The following is a 25,242-nucleotide window of genomic DNA, read 5'->3' as shown; positions in this document are numbered from 1 at the left end:
TTTCTTTTTTATCAGTCTGTCAATTAAAAACCTCGAGTCGGAAGATCTCGCAGTACACTGCATTGTTTCACTTTCTTTCGTGGCTTCTACCTTTATTTGTACGCATATTCATCACGTTCCAAACTTTCGTGATTCAGTTATACACACACACATATATATAATATATATATATATATATATATATATATATATATATATATATATATATATATATATATATATATATATATATATATATATATATATATATATATATATATATATATATATATATATATATATCTCTCTCTCTCTCTCTCTCTCTCTCTCTCTCTCTCTCTATATATATATATATATATATATGATATATATAGTATATATATACATATATATATATATATATATATATATATATATATATATATATATATTGTTTGTTTGTATGGTGTTTTTGACGTTACATGGAACCAGTGGTTATTCAGCAACGGGTGTATATATATTGTTCTGACCTGCTCGTTCCCTCCTTGAAAATGTAGTCTAACACACTTAAAAATGGCCTTGACTGGAGGGACGAGCGTTATCACAAACAAAAAATCTACAGCAGAAGGCCAATATTACTGAAAAGGAGGAATTTACATAAACTCTGGACTTTTGTTTTAAATGAACTATATTTACATTTAAGCTACAGTAGGTCCAGGGACTAATGAGGTGGTTGATTGTCGATCCACTGGAAACGTGGCTGGGAAATGAACCAGAATTTGCGCAAAATGGGTTATTTCAATGCAAGCCTTATTCCATAAGGGTTTCCAATTTCTCCCACAAACAGGCACGGTGTTTGTCTACAAAGAGATTGCATTCTAGCATCAGTACTAAGGCGAGGAAACACGTGGGTTTGTATGGTGTTTTTACGTTACATGGAACCAGTGGTTATTCAGCAACGGGACCAATGGCTTTACGTGACTTTCGAACCACGTCGAGAGTGAACTTCTATCACCAGAAATACACTTCTCTCACTCCTCAATGGAATGGCTGAGAATCGAACCCGCAACCACCGAGGTGGGACGCAAACACCATACCAATCACACCACTGAGGCGCTAGTGGAGAACAGTACACACTACTTGCTCTTAGCATAAAATATTACAACCCACTCGAGGGGAGTTTACACAGAAAGGATTATTACATTGCTTGAATTAAGTAGGGGGATGTTTACTAGCATCACAAGGGAATTAATCACAGCAATGAACTAAAATTGGGGGAGTGAGAAGTTGAACAAAGAAGGGGGGAATGTCGCCTTGGAAGAATGGAAATGAAATACAGACAAGAGGCAAAACGATTCCCTGACTGCACTAAATTTACATCTCACAGTACCTGGAAATCCTGGGTTTGGTAATCTTCTTATCTGCTGATATTTCTGTGCACTATGGAGGTATAAGAACACTTGTGGGATCCCCCAGAGGGGGCAGGGGAGCAGAAGGGGTGAAGTGGAGTCTGAAAGGCTTAAGAAAGTCTGAGAGTCAGAAAGTGTCTGAGGAAGTTCTGAGAGAGAGCTGCTGTAATAAAGTTACCTGTCCAGTGTCCGCTGGGATCCTTGTTTGACTGAATACTTCGAATAATGAAGGAAAAAATGGCATTTTGTCTTACTGTAGCTATGGCAGTGGCAGTGGTTGGCCCTTCTGGCATTAATTTTGACAAAGGCCATTGATTTCCTACCGATTGTTTGCAGTGCAATGTAGGTTACGGTGAATTTTATCATTATTTGTCTAGTGGTGGTAAAGAAGTTGTGATTGAATATGCTCAAAGACATAATTTAATTCTAAGGCAAAAGTGCAGCGAGTGTTGAGCTATTTGTAGGATCGACTACAACAGGAACGCCATTAGGTGTGATCGCTCTGCAGTGACGAAAGGACGTCGGCGTAAGCGATGTAATTTTAGTGTTTCCCTGTCTAAAGGAACGTGGATTGAAAAATCCCATCTCTGTTTTGAAGTTGATTTGAAGTTTAAGTTATGGTGTAGTCCTAACTTTTCTTATAACTTAGCTGAAGGGGAATTGCAGCTTTCCCAAGCGACAATATGTGATTGGGCTTCATTTTGCCGAGAGGTCGCAATAAGTTGAGTTTTCAGAAATAGTGGTAAGATTAGTGGTGTCAGTCTAACTGTTGAGATCGACGAATCTAAATTAGGGAAGAGAAAATATTATGTTGGTAGGGTTATTGATGGGCAGTAGGTGTTTGGTGGTATATGCCGTGAAACAAGGCAATGTTTTTTTAGTGCCAGTGAGCAAAAACATTGCTGTCTATTATACAGGAATTTATTGAGCCTGGTACGTCAATAGTAAGCGACTGCTGGAAGGCTTATAATTGTTTACAGGAGATAGGGTACCAGCACTTGCAGGTGAACCACTCCCTAAATTTTGTGGATCCTGTGACCCTTGCACACACAAATACCATAGAAAGAAGGTGGAGGGATGTGAAGAGCTTGGTCCCAATGTATGGACAACAGAAACACAACTGGGTAGGATATCTATGTGCAACGTATTTTAAGCTATTCTACAATGACTACAAAATACGCCTGCATTATTTTCTATTGGAAGCTACATTATTATATCCTCCTACTCCATAATATTCTGGTAAGTAGGCCCATACTTTTTTCAATTTTATTTTTGTGTTCACCGTTCATCCTATAACTTAAATTGTGGCGAAGTGTGGGGGGCTGCAGCCCCTCCCCACCCCCCACCCCCGCTAGGTAAGGATACGGTTTCTACGTTAGGTTAGGTGGGGAATGTTAGGTTAGCTGGTGATCTTGTCTTTATTATGCATTTGTTACGATTATTATTGCTGCAAAACACTCCTTTTTGGTATTTCCCCTCCCAAAACCCCCGATTCCCAACTGGGGGCCCCAAGCCTATAGGGTGGAAAAGGGGTTAAGATAACATTTCCTCAAGAAAATAAGATCAGATTCATTGAAAATACACCATAAAATGAAGGAATATTAATTGTTTGTTTTAGAAAATGGTGATGCGGTTTGCGTCTGAAGAATTACCAAAGCGGGATTTTAGCATTTTAAGCTGTTTAACACAGAAACTGGTGGCCCCCTTTCCTAAAGAATGACCAAATTTGTGTTGCTTTCAAGTAATAGTAAATTTCCCTGTGATTGTGAATTTCACTTATAAATTTTGAGTTTAATAATACATTATTAGTGTTTTCTTATTTTTCACCAGTATATTTAATTTTGTTTAGGTAGAAATATAGTGGTAACTGAGCTGTTTTCCTTAGCTTTGTTGAAGTGAGTTAGAATCTGGGAAATACACTTAAAAGTTGTTGATGGAGTGTTGCCCTTTAATTAATTTAATCTCTTATATGATTACCTCACACCTGTTTAATGAACTTACTCTGAATTCTTGCATGTTTAATAAGTTTCTTAAGGGATCACTGTTGCCTTTAGAATATTCAGTTGTATTTTATCTGCGATGAAGTTTCAGGTGTCTGGCCGTTGTGAGGTAACTATTTTATGATTGGAAAGTGTAGTAACCAGATACTTGACACTTTCTTCAAGAAGAAAGTTAATTGCAGACAGCAGCCAGGAAGCTTTGGATTAACGTCGGGCATCGGGTGGCCGATCGAGTGTCCTTGGTTCTTAATTAAGGTGGGTAACAGGAGGATCTCATCCACTAACTCTCTCCCTCCACATGCATACAGATAAATTCACGTTTTCGTCTTACTGATACTGATAAACACTACTCCTATAATCTTTCTGTTGTATGGACAGGATCTTTTAAACAGCAAAGAAGGGTCGTCCCAAACGATGCAATGTCCAGTCCCCTATATTGTCAAAAACTGCGGAGGTTTCTTGTTTCCAACTGATATATCTGTGAGGCTGGGAACTTTGGGACAGGGAACTGCTAATTTTTTCAAAGTAAGCAGCAAAAGTCATATGTCAAATCCCTGTTTTGGTATAGGCCGATGAAGCCAGTTCAGAGGAACTGTCGAAATGAAAGGATTTGTTTTGTCTACGCGTTCTGCAGCTTTATTTTTCTTTTCTTTCTTTTTTATATCCTCTGTTTACGGTTAGGCCAATAATTTGCAGGGCTGCCTCTATAGCATACTTTATTAGCCTTGTTAATTGCATTCTCACTTGTGACGTTCGGTGGGTGATGTTAAAAATCTGGAACCAGGAAATTCAGGAAACCAATAGGATGAATTCGTTGTCATGGTAACTCAGGAAATGAATGAATGCATGAAACTGAAGGCGTCGGGGAATAATGCTTTGTTTTGACCAGTTGCCTTGGAAACCAATGGTAGTACAATAGTTAGCATCAAAATAACCAACCAACCAATCACTAATTCAAAAGTTGTAACCATAAGTCAGGTAGTTCCTCTGAAGTAACGAGTTTTGGAAAAATTCTTGTCTCTAATTGGCTGATGATGATATCACAATAGTTTTTGGTGATTGGTTATTTTGATGTTTACTATTTTGCTATCACTATGACTCTGCAATATGTAAATATCAGTTTCAATGGCAACTGGTCAAAAGAAACCAGTACAACTGGTTTTATGATTTGCTGTAGAAAAGTATGCTCCTTTTTCTGTAATTAAATTTGGAACTTATTGATAAAAAGAATTATTTTTATACGTATGCTTTTGGGTGTTTATTAATCCTACATAATAAATTATGTAATATTTGATTATCTTCGAATTTTACTTAAAAAATTGGCTCTTTTAAAAACTGGCAAATAGCAATCCATATACTATTTTACTATCATTGTTGTTTTATTTTTGTAAACGTCGGTTTCAATAGCAACTGGTCAAAAGAAAGCAGAACAAAAATGGTTTTATGATTTGCAAACGGAACCTGCATCTAAAATGACAAGATAAAAGCATTATTTTCTCTCGTGGTTGATAAGGTCTAATACTTACCTCATTCTGTCCATCACATGGCGTGTGGAGCAGGTAGAAGTCCTTTCAACTACTAGCAAAGGGACAACTTCCCTACTATTTTGTGACTGATTGGCCAAAAGAAGACTTTCTTGAAGGAACATGGGTGGGTATCCGTAGGGATTACTTTCCGTGGCTTATACGTCGATTTCTTGAAACTTTTTGAACGGTACCTTTGTGTTCTTGTTAGTTAAAATTATGTGACAAATGAAAAAATCGACTTTCATTTTCATGTTTTGAAATGTTAATACGATCAGTTCATCTGTGTCTGCTTGACTCATTCTTGACAACATACACATTATTAAAGTGCAATACCAACAAAGTAATTCGAGCACATTCCATAAATAATGAAAGCTACTATACTGTACACATGAAAATTTAGACAGGATTATAAGGATGCCAGAGAAGGATAAAAACAGCACACTCTGATTATATCTATTTATTAAAATATAACTTAGGTCTTCACATTGCTTAGAAGGATACAAAGGCTCCGAAATTATATAAAAAGAAAAACAATTTCAGCGAGTGAGAAATTTGTTTTTTCTTCAACAATAACAAAAACGATGGCTGCGTCCACTATCTGGAGAAATTTCTGCTTCTTGAGTAGCCTTGAATCATGAATGAAGTATCGACTCGAGCATTAAATGGACCAAATCAAATGAATGAAATTGAAAATTCCTTTCGGTTTACTCTTGTCATTTCTGAATCTAAGAACTAGAGGCTCTGAATACTCAATCTAAGAAGCTCGTCACTAAAATCTTTTTACTGTAGGCGAACGCTGCCATTTAGAAAGCTCCATAGACAGGCTACGGATGGTACTTTTCTCAGTCAAAAGCATTCTTGTCACTCTTTAGCCGTAGAGGTGAAATTCCCGTGGCATCCATTGCATGGACAAGAACGGGGTCTACCTCTCTTCCAAAAGAAGAAATTCAAAAACGAAAGTGAAGACGGCGGAGGGCTCTCGGATAGGGACCTATTGAGGGGGAGGGGGAGGGGGTCGTTTATATATACATGTGGTAACAACATTAACAACTAATCATATATTTATATTCCTCTTGAGCTACTCCAAAGGAAAGAAAAATTGCAACGTCCCTATTTCATCTTTCACAATGCCTCTTTGTAATGCCATTAAGGTTTAATGCCCATTGCATTTGCTAATGAACCAAATGCACACAATTTACACCTGTCAAAACCCCTGGATTCAGTATAATCATTTATTCATTTCACTGTCCCAATCCTTCTGAAAACTGAATATTACAATACCTTTTGGACTCTTTTCACATAAGGCATCTTGCCATTGGTTATCTGCTGCAATTCAAGTGATTTCACCAATGATTTTTTCTTGATGACTGAAGACGGGAATCTACTTTTCTTTCTTATACTCCTTAATTTGGTGACCATTCCATTTTTGGAGAATTACCTGACACGAGCGGAAAAGGCTGTGAAAATTCAGTGATTCACTATTTGCGGAATATCATGGAGAGTAACCAATGACAGAAGTCCTTCATAGCAGCATAAAGTTACTTGGTCACAAATATTTCACATTTTATAGGGCTCGAATAAGGAAATAAATGATACCACTGAATTCAACATTAATTTCCACCATCCCCCTAAAATAATAATGAAAAAACAACAAAAAGAGGCAGTTTACATCTCAGCACTGAGATCACACTCGCCCTCAATCAAAAATTAATCTTTTTTAATAATCCAGGTGAGATACTGTCTCAGTGCAGCTCAAGTAAAGACTGGTTGGGCCCAGTAAGCAGAATTCAGATGTAATGAAACGAATTTCCTGGATAAAGATGGTGAAATGGAACCAGTGTGAGCTAAAAACAAAAAACAAAATGAATGTAGGTTGGAATCCTTCACCCCTTAGAAGCGTGCATGTGGCACCTAAACTGGATGTCTCCAGCTGCCAGCGAAAAACACCACATCAGATGGGAACCCAGATGACAGAGGCTCTGACTCTCCATAACAACACGACGCTGGCGCTTAACAGCACTAAACCTCTCTGGTAATGTATGAGTCGTCCTCATGACTGCTCATCTAATTCTATCTCACGTTTTGATTTGCAGATAGCCATTCATAGACCAATATAAACGTGACAACAGAAGCGAAAAAAACTCAAAACCGTCTGACTGGTTTCAAAATGGGAGATAAAACTAGCTGATTAGTGATGCAGCCGGCCTCATACTTTATACCCATTTATTTGTTCTTAATAAAATAACACATCCTGACAATATTCTGGATGAAACTGTACAATGTTTACACTGCAAAATCCTTGCTTTTCATCGACACAACAGTACTGAAAGAATCAGTATATTTATGGAAAATTAATAATAAAGTACACTTCAAGGTATCGGTGGTGACGCTTTCTGCCAACAGCACATAATGTCACATGTGTAAGTGTTCTATCTGTGGAGTCAAACTCGTATTTAAGTACTAGGCTAACACTGAGGTTTCCCTGTTTCATTACACATATGGCATCATATCCAAAAGAAGACAACAAAACGCTTGAAGGACATAACGCATCACTAAAATAGTGCTCAAGAGCCACTTCCAGGCATTATAAATCAGTCCACAGTACTGGAGCAGTACTTTCATTTCTTTCTGGAATGGAAACGAAGTCTCTCGCTTCATGTACCATTCGAATAATGGGGCACCTGTTTTCAAAATGTCACTGTTACTTGGAGGATACTGTATTCACCTACAAGTATTATAATGTACCATGTCTAGATTCAGAACAGTTCTCTCTATCTGTGCATCTATAGAGTATTAATCTTTAAAAGATTTTTGCTTTGTAATCTCAACTTTGCAGGTCAGTGTAATGTAGCTTCTATTTCATGGTTTATTCTTTTGGAATCTAATGACTGGACTAGCTGCTAGTCTGATTTATCAACAAAATTTCAACCTTACATTGTGTAAAAATGCTAAACAACATCACTGTCAATACAGAGAAGCAAAATGCAAGTCAATCCCTGCAGGGAGTATAATGCAACCAGGAACACATAACATGGTGGTACTGGTTTAGTGGTATACTGTGGGGGAGGGTTTACATTTGTAGATACTTTATTTGTGCTTTACAAGTGGTCAAACCACAAAGAGGAAGAACTTGCATGATGCTTCCCGTGTAGAAACTGTGATCTAACATTGTGAGATGGTTACCTTGGGTAAACAAACTGAGTATGAAAGTTTTATTGAGGCTCCAATAAGTGTCCTAAACTAAAGAGAAATTCTTGGAGTTGTGATCCAACACATGCGACATGCCGCAACTAAACGACTGAAAAACTGACTGCGGATGATTCTAAACTAAGAGCTGGCAACAGTGCATCGCTGCAAGGGGCGCTACACTATTAACATCACAAATAACATCGGCAGCCGTGGCAGCAGTCCTGAAGTATGCTATTGTGCTCTTCCACTAAAGTTACTAAACACCTAGTACAGCTTCTTCCTCCTGCATCCTTTTAAGAAACTTCTGAACATAGCTTGACTCAGAGGTTGACTATACAGGCAACAATCAACAATTCAGCAATAGTGATTTGGTTTTGGTGTGGTGTCAATGATCATTTATCATACCTCATTATGCATCAAACAAATAGGGTACAATGGTAATCCAATGTGATTTTTTTTTGGTATTGGAAAACGAAATGAGATAAACAACAACATCCAAATTTGTATACCTCATCAGAGTTACTCTATTCTAATGCATCTGGTGGGGAAACTGAAGCTCCATCTCCGACTAGCCCAATTCTCTATCAGTGTTTGGTTTTTTGGACACTGTTCATGCCACTTGTCTTGGTGTCTAGATTACCACTAGACGCCACCAAGAACACAATAGGATAAATAAATATTGGTAACACTCGTCATGTAGGTCAAATGGTGCCTCCTACCAGGGACATGTGGCCTTGATGCAACATGGCAGTGGGTAATTGCTTCTCAGTCCAACACGCTCGACTATCAGGTCCCGTAAGTATTAAATATATTCAATGTTTTATGTACAAAAGAATTTTAACCTCTACTGTCGCAAATGTCGCCATAACCCATTATCAACAGCTGCACTATTAATAATCTCTTGGCAATGGAAGCCAGTTTCTTACAAAGCAGCTCTACAATAGAGCACAGGTTCTTTAACATTTTGTGGACAGCCTTTGAGCACCTTCTTCATCATTATTGGGAGAACAATGATTACAATATACAGTTTCTTCAAAGGCCTCTATATTTCTCTGAGAACCATTGATCATTTGCAAGATGATCTGCAGTACTGTACATGAAGTGCACAAAGGTATCATAGAATTGTCCACCTACACTCCTAGTCATTTTATCTTTCACCTCTTCACATCAAGTTTCATTGCTCTTCAGTAAATTGTTTAAGGAAGGACTTGTGTGCGCACACTGGCTTCATATTTCGCCAGAAAAATTGTCCTGAAGACCCCAAAGCAAACTGCACCGACATGAAAGTGGGCTTAGACCAGCTGAGCTTTTCCTGGTGAAAATTCCTCACAACTTCTGTCAGCTTTTCCAACATCTGCCCTGCGGGAAGGAGGAAGTCCTCTGAACTTCAGCGTGACTGTGGTACTGAGTGTTTGTTGTGGTTTGCATTGGCCATGTGGTGCTGAGATAAGACTGGGGCTCCACACATACACACACACAGGGAGGGCTGAATCTATCACACTCTTGGTCCACCGGAACAGGGGGTCTATGACACTACCACCATAATTATTTACCTGTGAAAACACAATTATGTCAAGTTATAAGTTACAATCAAGTCTTATAGAGCACAGAATATTTCATACCAGTATTTGCACCGTTTTAAAATCCAGCACTGTATCACTTTCGTTTTCAGCCAATTCGGGGCTACAACGTTTCATCTTGGAATGAAATGAGAGATACTTTTACAACACTGAACCTACCTAAGCAAACCGCTCATAAAAGATCCTCTTCACATTTTGGAATATCGAAGATTTCAGCAAACAGAGGGGGAAGTTTGAGTCTTGACCAATTTGAGCGAAACCAGTTCAAGTGTTCATGATGCTTAGCTCCAATCTGACGAAGTTCTGGCATTTTCATCACCACATTTGGGAAGAGGTGCGTTTCACTTGCGTGGTTCCTTCCCACCTAAAGGGAAAACACAAAGGGAACAATCGTTATTTAGGGCATGCTGACGTCGCCACTCAATCTCTGAATAACTCATTTTTGCTTCTAATTCCTCACGGAAACATTCTGAAGAAGCATTAAATTGTCTTATGGTAATCAGAAAGCTATGCAACATAATCACAACGTACCACGCTTACGTCTTCAGTTAATCTTACTTGATCAAATTAGTTTTTTCACCATCTTCTAGAATTTGATAAGTTGCGTCTGTACTTGTGTTGATTACTTACATGCAAACTACATCATATGTGAATAAACTGTAAATATATACAACTATTTTAGATTGCCAGTGGCGGTTAATGCATAAAACTAATAACGTGTGTTTAAGTATCTGGATATCAACGTTACAGAGAAGTACATGCATATAGGTGTCTTTATAGATACAGAATGTGCTCGTCATTATCGCAAAAACTTCAAAACTTCTCGACTCTCTAACACTGACTGGACGCGCCAACTAACGTAAGACCTTTTAATCTGAAATGAAGCTCAAGTGAAAATATCCCAGCTTCCGGTGAGGCGATTCGGACTTGGGCACATTGGACTGGGCAAGGTAAAGCTAAGACTCTCAACTACGGAAAACGTAATAGGAATATTCCATACTCCAGCCCAGTATGAACCAGCCCGAATGACTTCATTCAATAATCCATTTAAGATTCAAGGCCTTTCAGTGACAAGAGTATCCAGTCAGTGTGAAGAAATCGAGCAGTTAAGAGGTCAATAAGGCTATTACAAATCCATGCCCATGTGCAATTTACTGACGCTTTATCATTCAAACCTCCCTTTTACGAAAAAGGTAGACACTACGTCTTCTTATTACAATGCAAAAAAATTTTATCCTACAACAAATTACAAAACTAATGAGCAGAGTAAAATAATAATAATAATAATAATAATAATAATAATAATAATAATAATAATAATAATAATAATAATAATAATAATAATAATAATAATAATAATAATAATAATCAAAGGTATTCGACAGCAAAGAACATTAAAATTAGTCCAGTCAGTTTTATTCCTGTTACGGAAAATATAGGCAGAATATTCCAAATGAAGAAAGAAGAGGAACTTTCGCAATAAAAAAAAATGAAACATGAAACAAAGTGATGTCTACATCATGACAGCGAAATAGACACGAACAATTAATAGGTGTTTGGTATAATGCATCAACAAAGTGAGAGCTTACCTGTACCCTGAGAGCTTCTATAATCTTATCTTGCTGCTGCTCAATGATCTTGCCATCGGTGATGCCAGGTCTGTCTGCTGTCAGCAGCACAACTGCCGTGAAGAGTGCCAGCTCCGTGTCATTCAGGTTTAGATTATTCAACGTGAGTGCGAAGTTGAACACCGTGGAGACGAAATCGTGCTGTTCAAAAATGAGACGAATAATCTGGATTAATTTTCTCGTATTCTAAGGTTAACAATCATTAATCAGACTGAGTCGTTTGTTGTTTGAATGGAATTTTCTCTGTGGCCAATCTGGCACAAATTATTGCGTGCTTGTATTCCTTTCATTTCAAGAAGCTCCTACTTTCTGTTCGACAGCATTTTACAATTTCATAAAACGCCTGAATTAACTAAGTCATACATTCTGTTCTTAACATTTCTCTATGGAATGGAATACACTTTTGGAAAGTACTTATCAGAATTTGCTTAACTTCTCAAGTTTTTTTTATCTGACCAATCAGCATTTACTCATACACGTACTTAATCTGCGTCATAAATTTCCATTCTTTTCCCGTGCGTCAAGTTATTCTTAACAAACACATTTCGAATAAGTCAACACTTTAATACGCGCCTTTTCAAATGTGAAACTTTACACACTATCAGTCGAAAAGTCAGTATTCAAGAAATGAAAAAAAAAAAAAACATTTGATTGAAGAAAAATCTGCTTTAAATAGCCAAATCCGATTCCCACACAGACAGAAAGGTTGCACTGCTACTCACGTCAAACATCATCTCCATGTGTGACCTCGTGACGTAAGACCCATCGCTAAAGGTCAGGGTATTGTCGAGGGAGCTGACCATTCTACTGATCTGTGTTAACCATAACTCGAAGAACCCAACTTTGATCAGTATTAGCTGGTCATCTTGCGTCAAGTCTGAGAAACCTGCAAGAGAGTTCGTATATTACTTAACCTGTGCCAAAGTTCCAATAATACGATTTGCTGCACAATGTGAGGTTACTATGACAAACACAGACTCTGCACGTTCAGTACCTGGAACTCTCTTGGCGAACTCCACCACCCGTTGTATGGAAGGGGTCATGAAGACAGCGAAACTTTGCCACATAGTGATTTTCTGTTGCTCTAAGGCGTCCATGGTGGAAGTAGCGGCTTCTGGGTCGCTGTTGACCTCTGAAGAATTCTGGTTTCAAGAAAACAAAAAGTAGATCTTTAGTGGAATTCGAGTAAGAATGTCAACCTGCTTTTTGGCTAACGATGTTCAACTGATGACTTTTTTCCGCAGAAATACATCGATACAAATATATTTAAGTTTATAACAAAAATGCTGCATTGCTGAACTACTTCAAAAGGAAAGAATGACTCTACTTAAGAGATAGTACATGACTTCCTTTTTCACGAAAAAGATCAACATCCAGTATGATTGCTCATACATAATCTTGAATTATCCTTTTGGAATCATTTCTGGAAAAAATCTGCCCAGAATTTAGAAGCAAAAAGGACAATTACAAAAAAATAGGAAGTTCCGCCAAAGGAAACGTTTCTCTTTGGAAGAATCAGAAGGGAAAAATTATATCCCACATAAAAACGATTTACCCTCTTGCAACAGGAAGAAGACGGGAAAAATCAGAGCCATTTAAAATCACATAAGACAATTTGCGTCAAAACCAAACTTTTCGGGTTTCCTACTTGAGAACCAGTAAATTAAATAGAACTTCATCCTCTGTAATATACACATACACCACACAAAACATATAAATATATATATATAATATAGTATATATATACACATATATATACACACACGTATATATATATATATATATATATATATATATATATATATAATATAATATATTCATTAAGCTGCAAATGCCGTTTAATATCCAATTTCACTATAAGTGAGAAATGGATTGGTACTGAAGTGTCTCGAGCACTCCGACAACTCCAGTCGACGGTCAAACCTCTCATAATTCCCCATCGGGGATATTCCCTAAGTTTCAGCCTTAATATGTATATTAAACGACATTCGTAGCTTAATGATTATATTCATCACGGTGATATGATGAAAAAATTCATATATATAATATATATATATATATATATATATATATATATATATATATATATACACACGTATAAGTGTGTGTATATATACAGTGTAACACGAGTTTATGCAAATATTTGGGGGTAATGAAAGAAAATGTCATTCTGAGCAGAATATGTTCTATGACGATGAATTCTTAAAATAACCATTATCATTAAATGGCCAAGTAAGATGGCGCGCATGGGATGTCGGAGTACTACGCACTGCTATGAGGAAGGGGATCTAGCCTGATAGCTTTACTTGTTACTCTAAACAGCCTTGCTTTTCTGCCAAGAGAGTGTTCAGGATACAAGTGTCAGAGTCTTTATTCATTTTGATAGTAAGAAACTGGAGACAATGCATTACTGTTCCAGTAATGTGGAATATGCAGATATGTTTATTTACGGGTTTTGCAGTAATGAATGAATTCCACTGTTATAAAAAAATGGAAATCGGCAACTAGGCTGATGTGAATAAAATACTTCCAAATGAAATGTATTCTTTAGATACTGGACAAAGGGAACAAAATTTAAGAATCATTGAAACCTTCTCCCTCTCTGTCAATGGTATTCACTGTAATCTGATAAAGGAAAGAAAAGTAAGCTGAATGGAATCTCTCCTTCATTAAAGATAGGCCTATTCATTAAACACCGATCAAAGATTTAAAATGTATTTTGAAAAATCTCTCGTTCTCCATCAAAAGTATTTATCATACGTTAGTCGAAGGGGAAAAAACACACTTAAGAAAATGCTTTCATCTCTGTCTGATGAAAAAGAATGGGAACAATATGGAAAACTCACTCTCTTCAGTCTTTCCTGAAAAAGTTAATACGTATATTCTAGCAGTAATCAAAAGAGGTAAAAAAATAAAAAGCTGATGTTCTTCAAAGTGCAGTAACCTCCCTACCTGCATTCCCTCGTCATCATGATTACTGTCATTATCACTCATTCAGCATAGGCCTAGTCCTGACTCCTGATTCAAAAATTCTGTGACATTTACACTTCTTTCTTGATGCTTAAAGCTAATCATTAAAATCAGATTACAGTGAAGTCTGTTCACAGGTGATCTACTAATTAAAGGGACTGTAATGTTACTTTTTTCAAAAACCTGCGAGAAAAAACTCATAATTAAAAGACTAGCAATCCAGTTGACTACTACACTTCATCAAGCCTTCTTCGCCCCTCCCCCCTCATTATCCCTGACTACTCAGACATAGCGTACGCCAAGGTGACCGAGAGGGAAAGCTGGTTATTTAAAAAATTTCCCTCACCAATAAAGGAAGCCTTAAAATTCATATGTTTATAGAACATTTTCTGCTTTGAATGACATTTTCTTTCATTTCTCGAAATATCTGCATAAACTCGTGTAACACCCTGTATGAATAAAAAGTTAAGAATGAAGATTCTGCACAAAAGACAAGGCATGTCAACTAAGCGCCCTATAAGCCAAAAAATAAACAAAGTAAAGAAGCACTTACAAAAATGATGGGTTTCCTGACGAGCGCTCTTGTTTTCTCTTCAGTGTAGGCGCAATTGGCGTGATGAGCCTGGGATATCGTCAGGATGATATCGTAGATGGCCAGCTGCTTGTTCTCGACCTCCCTGGCCATCACCTCAGATCCTTCGCCGCGGATCTCGCCCTCGCGCTCTCGAGACCTCTTGGGTACGCGACCGTACCTTACGGCTGCTCGAGAATGAGGAAAGGAGATCAAGTTAGACGCATGTACTGCAGTAGCATCCCTTGCGCTCATCGAAACACTGAGGTGAGCAACGTTCTGTTTACATGCCGTTGCGCCTCGATAATGAAGACGATTTCATTACTGGAATTAGTCTACAGTTTCGCAATAGGATTCAAATGAAGAAGCTGGGCACCAAGCAAATATCATGAATCAAAGATCCTATGAAACGACTCGTGATATGCTCATGACAAGCTGTATTATGAAAAGGCAATGGTTACGGTAATCTGTTCGACTTTACCTGTCACAATGCAACTTACAGAATTCTCGAAGTATAAAACGCTCACAGAAAAATAAATGAAAAATCTGTCTTTGCTACTTCATTTGAATAATATTGCAGTTTAATTTTTTTCCCACTGCCGTTTTTTTCAAACTTATGTGATCAGTTATAAAACAATCATGTACAATATAAACATATATGATGCTATAGACCATATGACAATTTAAAATAGCTTCACTAAGACACGACTATTATACTTACAGTCTCTGGACATGCCAACGGCTAGGCACTTCTTAAACCGACAGTACTGGCACCGGTTGCGATTGAGTCTGATGACCAGACACTTGCCGTCTCGCAGACATCTGTACTCGATCTGCTTCTGGATGCTGCGACGGAAAAAGCCCTGGAAAAGAAAGAGGAAAAGACCACGGTCAGTCGAGATTCATGACACTCTCAGGTTTTGAGGTTGCGATGGGCAATGATCAGGGTGTGCGAGATATGAAAAATACCAAATTAAAAAGAAACTTGTATTTTTCTTAACATACGATCCAACGCTTTCACATATGGAGTACTCCATGCGTAACAAGCGTCGGCTGTTCTCGATTCGTCTCTGAAAACAAAATCCTAACGCTACCTGGGTCAGTGGTGTGACCTGAAACCGATAATCCCTTCTTTCATTTTCTTCACAGCCGAACTCGACTTCGTACGTTTTCAGATTCGTCTCTCTTGATTTGAGTTGATATTAGTTTCTTTCTATCCTGCGTGATTGGCAGTACTGCATACTCCCAGTTCCTAGCGTTTGCCTCACTCCGATTACCGTTTTATTGTGGTGATATCTTCAATTATTGTAAGTATATTTCAGCTATTCGTTTCTCATGTGCATTTTAGTGTTCAGGGTTAGTTAAGCTCCTGCGGGGCAGAGATATGATGAAAAATCATGGAACGTCAATGAAGAGACTCTCTTTCTTCCATGCTCCTGTTATCTACAATGAGTCGAGTCAGGGGGTATTTCATATTTTGGCTTTTACAAAAAGAACCAACGTTAGCTCCGACGCTTACGAAACATAAATCACTGATTACAACAAGTCGGAAAGAGAGATTAGCAACATGGAGAGAGAGAGAGAGAGAGAGAGAGAGAGAGAGAGAGGGGAACAGATGAGAATGAGTGGTCATACAAGACTTCGCCGTGGCTGTGGAAAGCCAAATTTCATGATCGAAATGGAGCTGAAGAAATGAAAGCGGCTGCACCAAGAGATGCTGAACAGAATGGGAGCCAGATCAGTAGAGAGGACATTGACGGTGACTACTACGTACTATTGCTGCCACTACTTTTGATAGCGATCAAACCCTAACAATGGTTATCATAATAATAACATTTAAAAGAAAACAAAGAACTTTTGAACACGACAGATAGTAACGGAAGCCTAGCTCTTATTAAGTAATGTTCTGATGGTTATACAGTTGTATAAAAAGAGCTTCCCTTCATATATGCTTCAGTGAACCTGCAGGTGATGTTTTCTCGAGATTGTTGAGACATGCAGAACTAATTTTATGAACGCTATGCCACTATTCCTTAACTTATAAAAATCTCATGTTTGAACTTTTTTTTTTTTTTTTTAACAGAAACGATAAAGACTTGATCTAGAATATATTTCTGAAGCCACAAAGTACTGATAGCCTTCGTGAAGACTCGGATTCCTGCCAAATAAAGGAAACTGGTACCATAAAAGACTTCAGACAAATTCATGAGATACCGTAACTTCTGCATATGCTCCAAAAGCATCATTCCATTTCATTCAAGTCGACTGTCCTCCACACTTACACATGTTGCGCAACAATGAAACAATGAAACAAACACAAAATGACCGAAATCGCTTGAATTAAGAATTGCTCAATTCATCAATCATTCAGACGCTCTTCGCGAAAAAAGAATCATAAGAATAAAAAAATTACACGTCAGTCGAAACCAAAGTACTTTTGGTAACACCTTTAGCTTCAGAAGACCGACAGCTGATTGTAATATCTCCTTGGGCGTATTAATGGTAATTTTTCAGAATTCGATTATCCTCCGCTATAATGATATCTGTCCTGAAGCATTAATGTTAAGCATTATCATCAGTTGCCATGACAAATCCTTTGACATACAAAAAATGTTTATTCGTGCAAAAATGAAGACTTCCTCTTTTAAATGAGATGGGTGACAATATTTCACTGACAGTACCCCGTTATTAGAGGAGTAGAGTTTACTAAACTCCATCTACATGTTAATTGTTAAAAATGCACAAAAAACGAGTTTCTGAAACTAATATATATATATATATATTATATATATATATATATATATATATATATATATATATATACTTATGCAGACAACTATCTGTCTATCTATTTATCAATACACACACACCACACACACACACACACACACACACACACACACATATATATATATATATATATATATATATATATATATACACAAGTATATAGCTATTCAAGGGGAGGGAATAGCATATACTTCACTAGTCTAAGATATTTCGGTTAAGATACATCATATGATAACAGTTATAAATTTTATTTGCCACATCTTGTTTCGTCATGCATGCCTCTGAAACCTATTTATTGACTTGATGCTGATCCAGTACCAAATCAATGTGAAAGCTGAGGTTCGGGTATAAGCTGAGAATGTGGTGACGCTCATGTTCTGAACCAGTTGCAAATGCAATGATAAGGAACCGCTCTTAGATCATTCAGGTCTCCGCGAACGGAAAACCTGAGTATCACCTGGTCTTACTGAGTATAGTTAATTAAAACAGCTGGAATTGGAAGGTCAAGAGAATGACTAAGGTCAACAGTAACACTGATAAATCATAAAAGCTCTGAACATGGCAGTCATCCAAGGACAGAGTAAAAGAAGTTAGACAATATCAAATTATGACGTCAGTCACATGTATTATACAAGGATTTATAATTCTGTTTGTGAAATTTCCTGTACTTTTAAAAAGATGACCTAGTGATATGAGAGCTAATCAACTAAACAATATGCAGTTTTATTCTACAGAATCTCAGTCAAAGGGATCTTTTCTCGAGCGATTTAAGGACAACTATTAATCTGAGGAGGAGCGATGGCGCTTTCATGACCTTTGCTAATTATTTGCCCTTCGCTCTTTATGAGTGAGATCCGGTCTTAAGCTTCAACTTCTAAGAGTAGCAGTTGGCTGGAGACGTGTAAGCGACTTCTCTAAAAGCAAATGAGATGGAATAATGAAAGGGAATCTCATGGTTTTAAGGGAATAGGTTTCAGAACAAAAGTGGCGAGCATTCTTTCGGGGGAAAACTTATACCGGGAAAAAAGATCTCGTTTGTTATAAAAAAAAAAAAATCTCAGCTGAACATCGGTTCAATTGACAACAAAACCTGGCTCACTTCAAAGGCGTGAGTATGACCTAGTAAAAAATAAATATGTAACACACATTTCCATTTTTGCATCCTAGCGTCTTAAATGAGCAAATAATGATGATATTAATAATTAAAAAAAGCAGAACTCAAGATACTTTGGCCGCAGCGGGTCTTACCTTGCATCCTTCGCAGGAGGTGACCCCGTAGTGGTAGCCTGATGCCTTGTCCCCGCACACTTTGCAAGGGACGAAGTTCTTATTGGTAGGTGTGGCGGTAGTCGGCGTGGGAGTGCTGTCTGCCGCTTGGTAACTCTGTTCTGTAAAGGAAACAGGAAACAAACGTTGTCATATCTCATTCGTCTATTTCTCCTATTTTCATTCGTAGAATATAGAATTGAGGACGAAAGCCAAGCACTGGGACCTATGAGGTTATTCAACGCTGAAACGGAAATCAACAGTAAAAATGTTTGAAAGGTGTCACAGGAGAAAACCTCGCTTCTGCGCTAAGAAACAGTTGTTAGGGGAGGGTGGAAACTCATGGAAGAAAGAGAATATGAACGGAGGTATAGTATACGGAATGAAAGAGGTTGCAACTAGGAGCCGAAGAAACTCTGCAAAGACCCTTAAGTAATGCCTACAGTGCACCACGTGAGATGCAATGACAGCACTACCCCCTACATGGCCAATTTTGATTTGCATAATCGCAATATCTACAAATATCAAATAATGCTAATTTTAATGTTTAATACATATGTAGATATGAAAACATGCAATATATATATATATATTTTTTTTAGTAATAGCTCAATAGTCCTCACTTCCTTGATGTCACATGAGGTCGAAGATTTTGCGAGAAACTCAGCGACCAGACACTGAGTTTTCAGAGAGTACGTTATGAAACCCAAGAAAGTTGATTAAATAATATTCAACAACATCTTCGTCCATTATCGAATCCTTCCTTCACTTATATAGTAAAGCTCCTGCGCTCTAAGAAAATGTATAAGAATAAACTGTATTGTTTTTCTGGGAGTCACCTGACGCGTCAAAGGTATCCTTGAGCGAGATATCAAACTCAGGTCACAAAGATAACAAGAGGTCTCACCCACAGTTTTTGCTCTTTTGTTGTCCCTACACTCTTCTTTGCCTCTCTGATTTCTAAAGTGATTTGGCCCCATTCTATCTCCCTTTACGTGACAACAATAATGATAAACTCACATTAAATATCTGAAACAGCAACAACACCAACGTTCATGAGGTTTTCTCGTTTTGGAAAGGCAAAAAGTTATCCTCAATACAGCAGTTATTTTGAACTCCAAGTCTCCCCGTTGCTTTTCCATTTTACTCTTGTCATTGGTAAAAGCCCAGTCTTTCTCGCACTGAAGCTCCGAATCTCCAGCACTACGGCCAATTTTTTTTTCTCTTTATTCTCATATTGAAAAGGCATTAGAATACAATGGTCTCCAGCGCTTGGGTTTGAGGACGACATCTTCCGCCGAGTTGCGTCCCGGGATGCCCTGGCACTTGTCGGCGGAGATATCGATGGTGTGGTGGTACATGTCACTGCCCCCCCCACCCCCCCCCCCCCCCAGGGCGCCCCCCCCCCGCTCTCTCTCTCCTCTCTCTCTCTCTCTCTCTCTTCTTTTTATGCTAAAATGGATTATTCAAAACGGTAAACTGAATGACCTAAAAGGATGAGTTGACGAGACAGACTGTCGTTTAACCGAGTATTTTTCATTGTAAGTTTCTAAAGAACCTTTTTTGATATAAACAAACGTAGGGGCAAGAATACCTAATACCCCCTTGATAAGGAGGGCATGGCACAAGGAAAGACCGAGGAGGTCATCAGCAAACCACTGTATCGCCCGCAAGGGCTGTTGTGCAAGGAAAAAGAAAAATGCTCAGTACCTCAATCACGTTACTGGTAAGGAATTCAAGGTTGCTGGCACGATATAAAATTAGGCGTGTAAATAGTTTACAGAAAGGAATCCCGCGAGAGTAAGCTGACGAAGACGATGAAATATCCTTTCTTCAGCATGGACCCCTTTGATCAAGTCACAGGGCTTATGACCACCAAAGTATTTTCGGCTGCTTGTGCCGAGCTTCTTAAACGAGACGCAGAATGACAACAAAGACCTCTTTCCTCTCTAAACTATGCATGTAACGGCCTCCTCAATGGTCAGTGAAATAGAGAAGACTGCATTCTAGGGAATGACTCTAGGTCGCGTAAGTACCCGAGCATTCTTTCCACATGATGCATGTACCGAAATCCTCCTCCGTTTTCATGTTTTCTCAGTTCAGTACCTATGTCAGAAGAAATGATCTTGTCTTACAGTGCCAGTTATCTTTGTGGTTGTCATACCAATTCACGTAACGAGCGCTTCAGTCAGCTTCAAGTTCCTCTCCACAATCTAGAACGTCAAATTTCAATGGCTTTACCTCGATCCAGACAATGAGATAAAGAAAATATACGTGTGAACTAAAACGTAGAATCTAATCATTAGGGAATGCCCGGCAAGTTAGCATACTTATTTACTTGGATCAATGAGAAAATTCATGAACAATTAGAGAGACCGTTCGAAATCAAACATCAGACACACAACTACGAGAAGGATCATTTTGGCAAAAAAATGGTCAGTACAATGACCAAAACACTTAACGTTCCCGAGTTTCGTGGTCTCGTCAATTACTGCTAAAACCTTTCATAGCTTCTCAGCCGTCTGCAGGTGCAGAAGCCCGCGCTCTCTCGAACTTGGTCTGTTCTGACAGCTTTTTTATGCTGATTTCTTTGTCAATGGCATACATTGAAATTCGTAACCTTTAATTTCTTTCCTTATGCCTGTCCTCTCTCACTTGTCGCGGGTTGCTCTACCAGCAAGAGCCCTTGCTAGCATAAGGCCACCTGAATCTTACAAACATTTTCCGTCGTTCAGATGAGTAAATAACCAGATCTCTCTGTTCACCTGCAATCACACTTTCATAACTCATGGCTTCAACAAAAAGACAACTATACTAGTTAAATTAGAAAAAGAAAAAGAAATAGCGAGGAGGGTTACATTTCGTCCATCAGTATAGTACCTGGGTACGAACCATTCTCAGGTGAACCATTCTCGTGCCTGACTCTTTAAAAGTAATGTTGCCCTATGGACATGAAACATGAGCGCGCGCACACAAACACACACACGCATGCGCATGCTCGTTATGTTAATTGTCTACAGTTTCCTTGTTGCAGAGCAGACAGGTAAAAAAAGAACTTTTGCTGTCAGTATTTTTAGTTAATCAATCTAACTGACTGGATCCAAGGCACCATTAAACTTGAGCTGGAAAACAATCGTGACATTACCAAATTTACGTAATCGGCAACATTTTCTTTTTCTTATTGATTAGAAGTAGAGAGGAGTAAAACAGTCACCCAGGTACCATGACTATGTCACATCATGGCTCAGGGCGATCGATATTTCGAAATAATGTAGTAGAATGGCGACCACCAGCAGAGCCATCTCACAATGAGAAAAGGAAACCTCTTCACCGGCTGTGACCCTTCCTAAGGCAAGGAAGGCACCTGCCAACAGGCACTGAACTTTATGCAGATGATGGGTAGGAGGAGACAACACCACGGGGAGAACAGGAGCTGTTGCCCTCTTGTCAAGGGAAAGAATTGTTGTGCAAGAAACCCGATGCTTGTTACACTGTTGACGAACAACATAACTGTCTCGAACGGAGACATCATAAATTCCTGGGCTTTGCTTGACGTTATTCCTTTCTATTTGTTATCCAGAAAACTACGAAACACGCTGTATATATACGCACCATATTTCATGGAGTCCGTTACACGCCTGTTTCATTGCTATTTGTGAGTGATTAATAACATAATTGTTGATAGGAACTTGTACTTGATTTGGGTGAAGAAGTCTTAAAAAGATTTCTCTTAAGGAAGCTGGTCTCTGCTTGCGTTTTAGATGCATTGCAAGAGAACACGGCACAAATTTATAGTCACAGGAAGGTGCGTCATTGTCGAATTCATGAAAAATGCGTTACTAATTTACAAACAATACTGAAAAGAGTTTGATGCTAAACACACAACGGCAAATAGTTTCCTGAAACTGATATTTACTTTACAGATGACTTTTGCTGTTGTTTGAACAGCGAAGACACTTTCACGGGTTCATTGCACAATTAATTCCGAAAACGGATTGCAACATATCAACCTAGGTGACCTTTACTCTGGTTTGCCCTGTCAGCCTGAGAGAGAGAGAGAGAGAGAGAGAGAGAGAGAGAGAGAGAGAGAGAGAGAGAGAGAGAGGCGATAAAACGGACGCACCGACATTTTCTTCTGCCCTGTCTGTAAGTGGTCATGGAACGCCGTCCACTGGAGTCGTCTCCTGTTTAAGAAGTCTCTGTGGAATGCCGGTGTTAAGGACAAAATAAATTAAAGGCGAACAAAAACTTCATCGATGAAACTGTTTTTAGCTGATGTGACGCAACATAAGCTCAATTCTAAAATGTGATAGACACTGTGAGGGATAAAAAAAAAACTTCTACATTCATATTGTTGAAGTCCAGCGAACGGATGTTGGCTGAACCCAAGGCGGAAATAACGGCGACAGTACAGCTCCGGGAGACCCGAGAAAACTCGGCAAGTATTCCACATGTTAGTCACAAATAATTGAATACTAGTTCTTGAAACAGGTTTCCAGCCGCCAGCGGTCGAATCTTATACGATCGCTAAATCAACTAGTATCGAGCCTGTGTCCGTATTAATGCTGTAAATGTGAATGGGGGACAGAGTAACTGCTCTATTGCAAATATGCCAACATCCCATGGATGCATTCAAAATGGTACTGTACAGAATTGTAATGTTCAAGTTTAACTATATCATTTAATCCCATTTTTACAAGCCAAGTTCCTATTCTAGAAGCAAAATGGTCAAAATGTAAAATTTCTGCTGGTGTGATATCAAACACAGCGTGAAGAAAGTCAAAGATGACGTCTGATTCAAGAGCAGATTGTTTGCTCTTTTGAATGGTATCCTACTATGCTGCTGCCCTGCTTATGTGTGGTGCGTTCTGCGTTCTCGCCTTTTGAATTTTCTGACTTGAGCTGCTGTTTTTGTGTGCGTAATTCCAGTTATTTGTTGCATTCCATTCATCTTTGTTATTTTCTTGTACTTACAGGAGCTCGAATTCTATGGAAGGTAGCTTTGCACATCTATAGCTTTTTAAATTTGTTGTGCATAAATGCTTGTTCATATTGTATTATAATAGTAGTAGCAACAGCAGCAGCAGCAACAATGATAATAATATTTACTGAGATTGATATTCTAATCCTGAACAAAGCCTTTTTCAGCATGAAGACGATCTAAAAATGAGATCAAGCTTGTTGACTTTAGAGTTAAGGTCTCCATACCTTTATTTTAATAGTCTTAAAAAATTATGTGAGGAAAAAAGAAAGAAAGAAAGAAAAAAAGTTTAGAAACAAGGAGTGCATAAACCGTAGAGTTATTAAATTATGTCAATATCTTTTGAAGTCATTTAGCAAAAGGAGAAAAAAATTGAACTGTGTGATTATAATGAATATAAAAATATCCATAGATAAGCTGAAAACAATCAAAAGATAGCCTTGGTATTCATGGTACCATGAATCAATTAAGATAACATGTTTTGAAAACCAGATACGAACATGGAAATATATAAGACTGACAGAGAAAAAGGTTGTGTTACAGAAAAGAGTTCTGAATTAAAGTGTCGAAAGAAGAAAGATTCGCCAACGCTAAAAGGGCACGATGACTAAAAAAAGATCTAGAACACATAACATCAGTGTGAATAAGACATACTGGTGTTTAATACTTAATTGGAAATTACTCGAAAAATAAGTCTGAGCTAACGGGGTTAGTCCAGACATATAAACTTCTTCTCCGTACCCAGGGAGAACTACTACTCTCTCTCTCTCTCTCTCTCTCTCTCTCTCTCTCTGCTAACGGTGCTGGAATGTGAGAGGTTTAAGACTTGTATTTATATTTAGTAAGGCTTCTCGGGGTTATTAGACTGGAGAAAGAACGATTTGTTGCTGTTCGCTTGGTAAATATCGTTTCCTTTTTTTTTTTCATTGGCCACGGATACCTAATTTCTTTTAATATACCTGTCAGTGACATTTATACAACAATAAGGAATAACCAGAATCCAGGTAAATCACGGAGACTTTCCAAATGTATATGAACATCAATACGTTTTCATAATGTAGAAATTGTAACGTAAAAATGTTCCGTAGACTGACAGAACAATATCGTTTTCATTGTTGAGGGAATTGTAGCCAACTGCTACTGCATAACGAATTCGCAGGTAACACAAGACAGGAATCTGTCTCCATCTTACCAGATTTGGGAAGGATGACGGTACATATGCAATTGTATTAATGGGCTCTCTAATAAAAAATATTTGTATGGGTGAAAAGACAACTATAACCCTGGTAACACTTAGGAAGCCTAAGAGATCGACAAGTTCGATCCAAGAAGGATGTAAGACTAATAATGACGCTCGTGATTCTTAGAAAAAGG

At 38.2% G+C, this 25,242-nt stretch overlaps 1 protein-coding gene across 4 annotated transcripts in view; it reads right to left on the bottom strand.

The window, feature by feature from the left end:
• Positions 1–5,335: 5,335 nt before the first annotated feature.
• The window catches only part of LOC135205439 (ecdysone-induced protein 78C-like), a 443,638-nt gene continuing 423,731 nt past the window's right edge, over positions 5,336–25,242 (bottom strand). For 3 of the 4 annotated variants that reach the window (XM_064236042.1, XM_064236052.1, XM_064236027.1), the window contains 8 exons: positions 18,870–19,009; positions 15,553–15,694; positions 14,814–15,022; positions 12,285–12,432; positions 12,013–12,176; positions 11,252–11,431; positions 9,822–10,026; positions 5,336–9,635 (listed from right to left, as the gene is read on the bottom strand). In XM_064236042.1, coding sequence (XP_064092112.1) covers positions 9,835–10,026; positions 11,252–11,431; positions 12,013–12,176; positions 12,285–12,432; positions 14,814–15,022; positions 15,553–15,694; positions 18,870–19,009 — 1,175 coding nt within the window. In that variant the 3' untranslated portion in view covers positions 5,336–9,635; positions 9,822–9,834. The remainder of the gene's footprint in view (positions 9,636–9,821; positions 10,027–11,251; positions 11,432–12,012; positions 12,177–12,284; positions 12,433–14,813; positions 15,023–15,552; positions 15,695–18,869; positions 19,010–25,242) is intronic. The other variant, XM_064236034.1, reaches the window with a different exon arrangement.

Source organism: Macrobrachium nipponense, chromosome 11 (genome assembly GCF_015104395.2).
Source record: "Macrobrachium nipponense isolate FS-2020 chromosome 11, ASM1510439v2, whole genome shotgun sequence".
NCBI classification, from domain to species: Eukaryota; Metazoa; Arthropoda; class Malacostraca; order Decapoda; family Palaemonidae; genus Macrobrachium; species Macrobrachium nipponense.
This window is presented reverse-complemented; position numbering and strand designations above follow the sequence as displayed.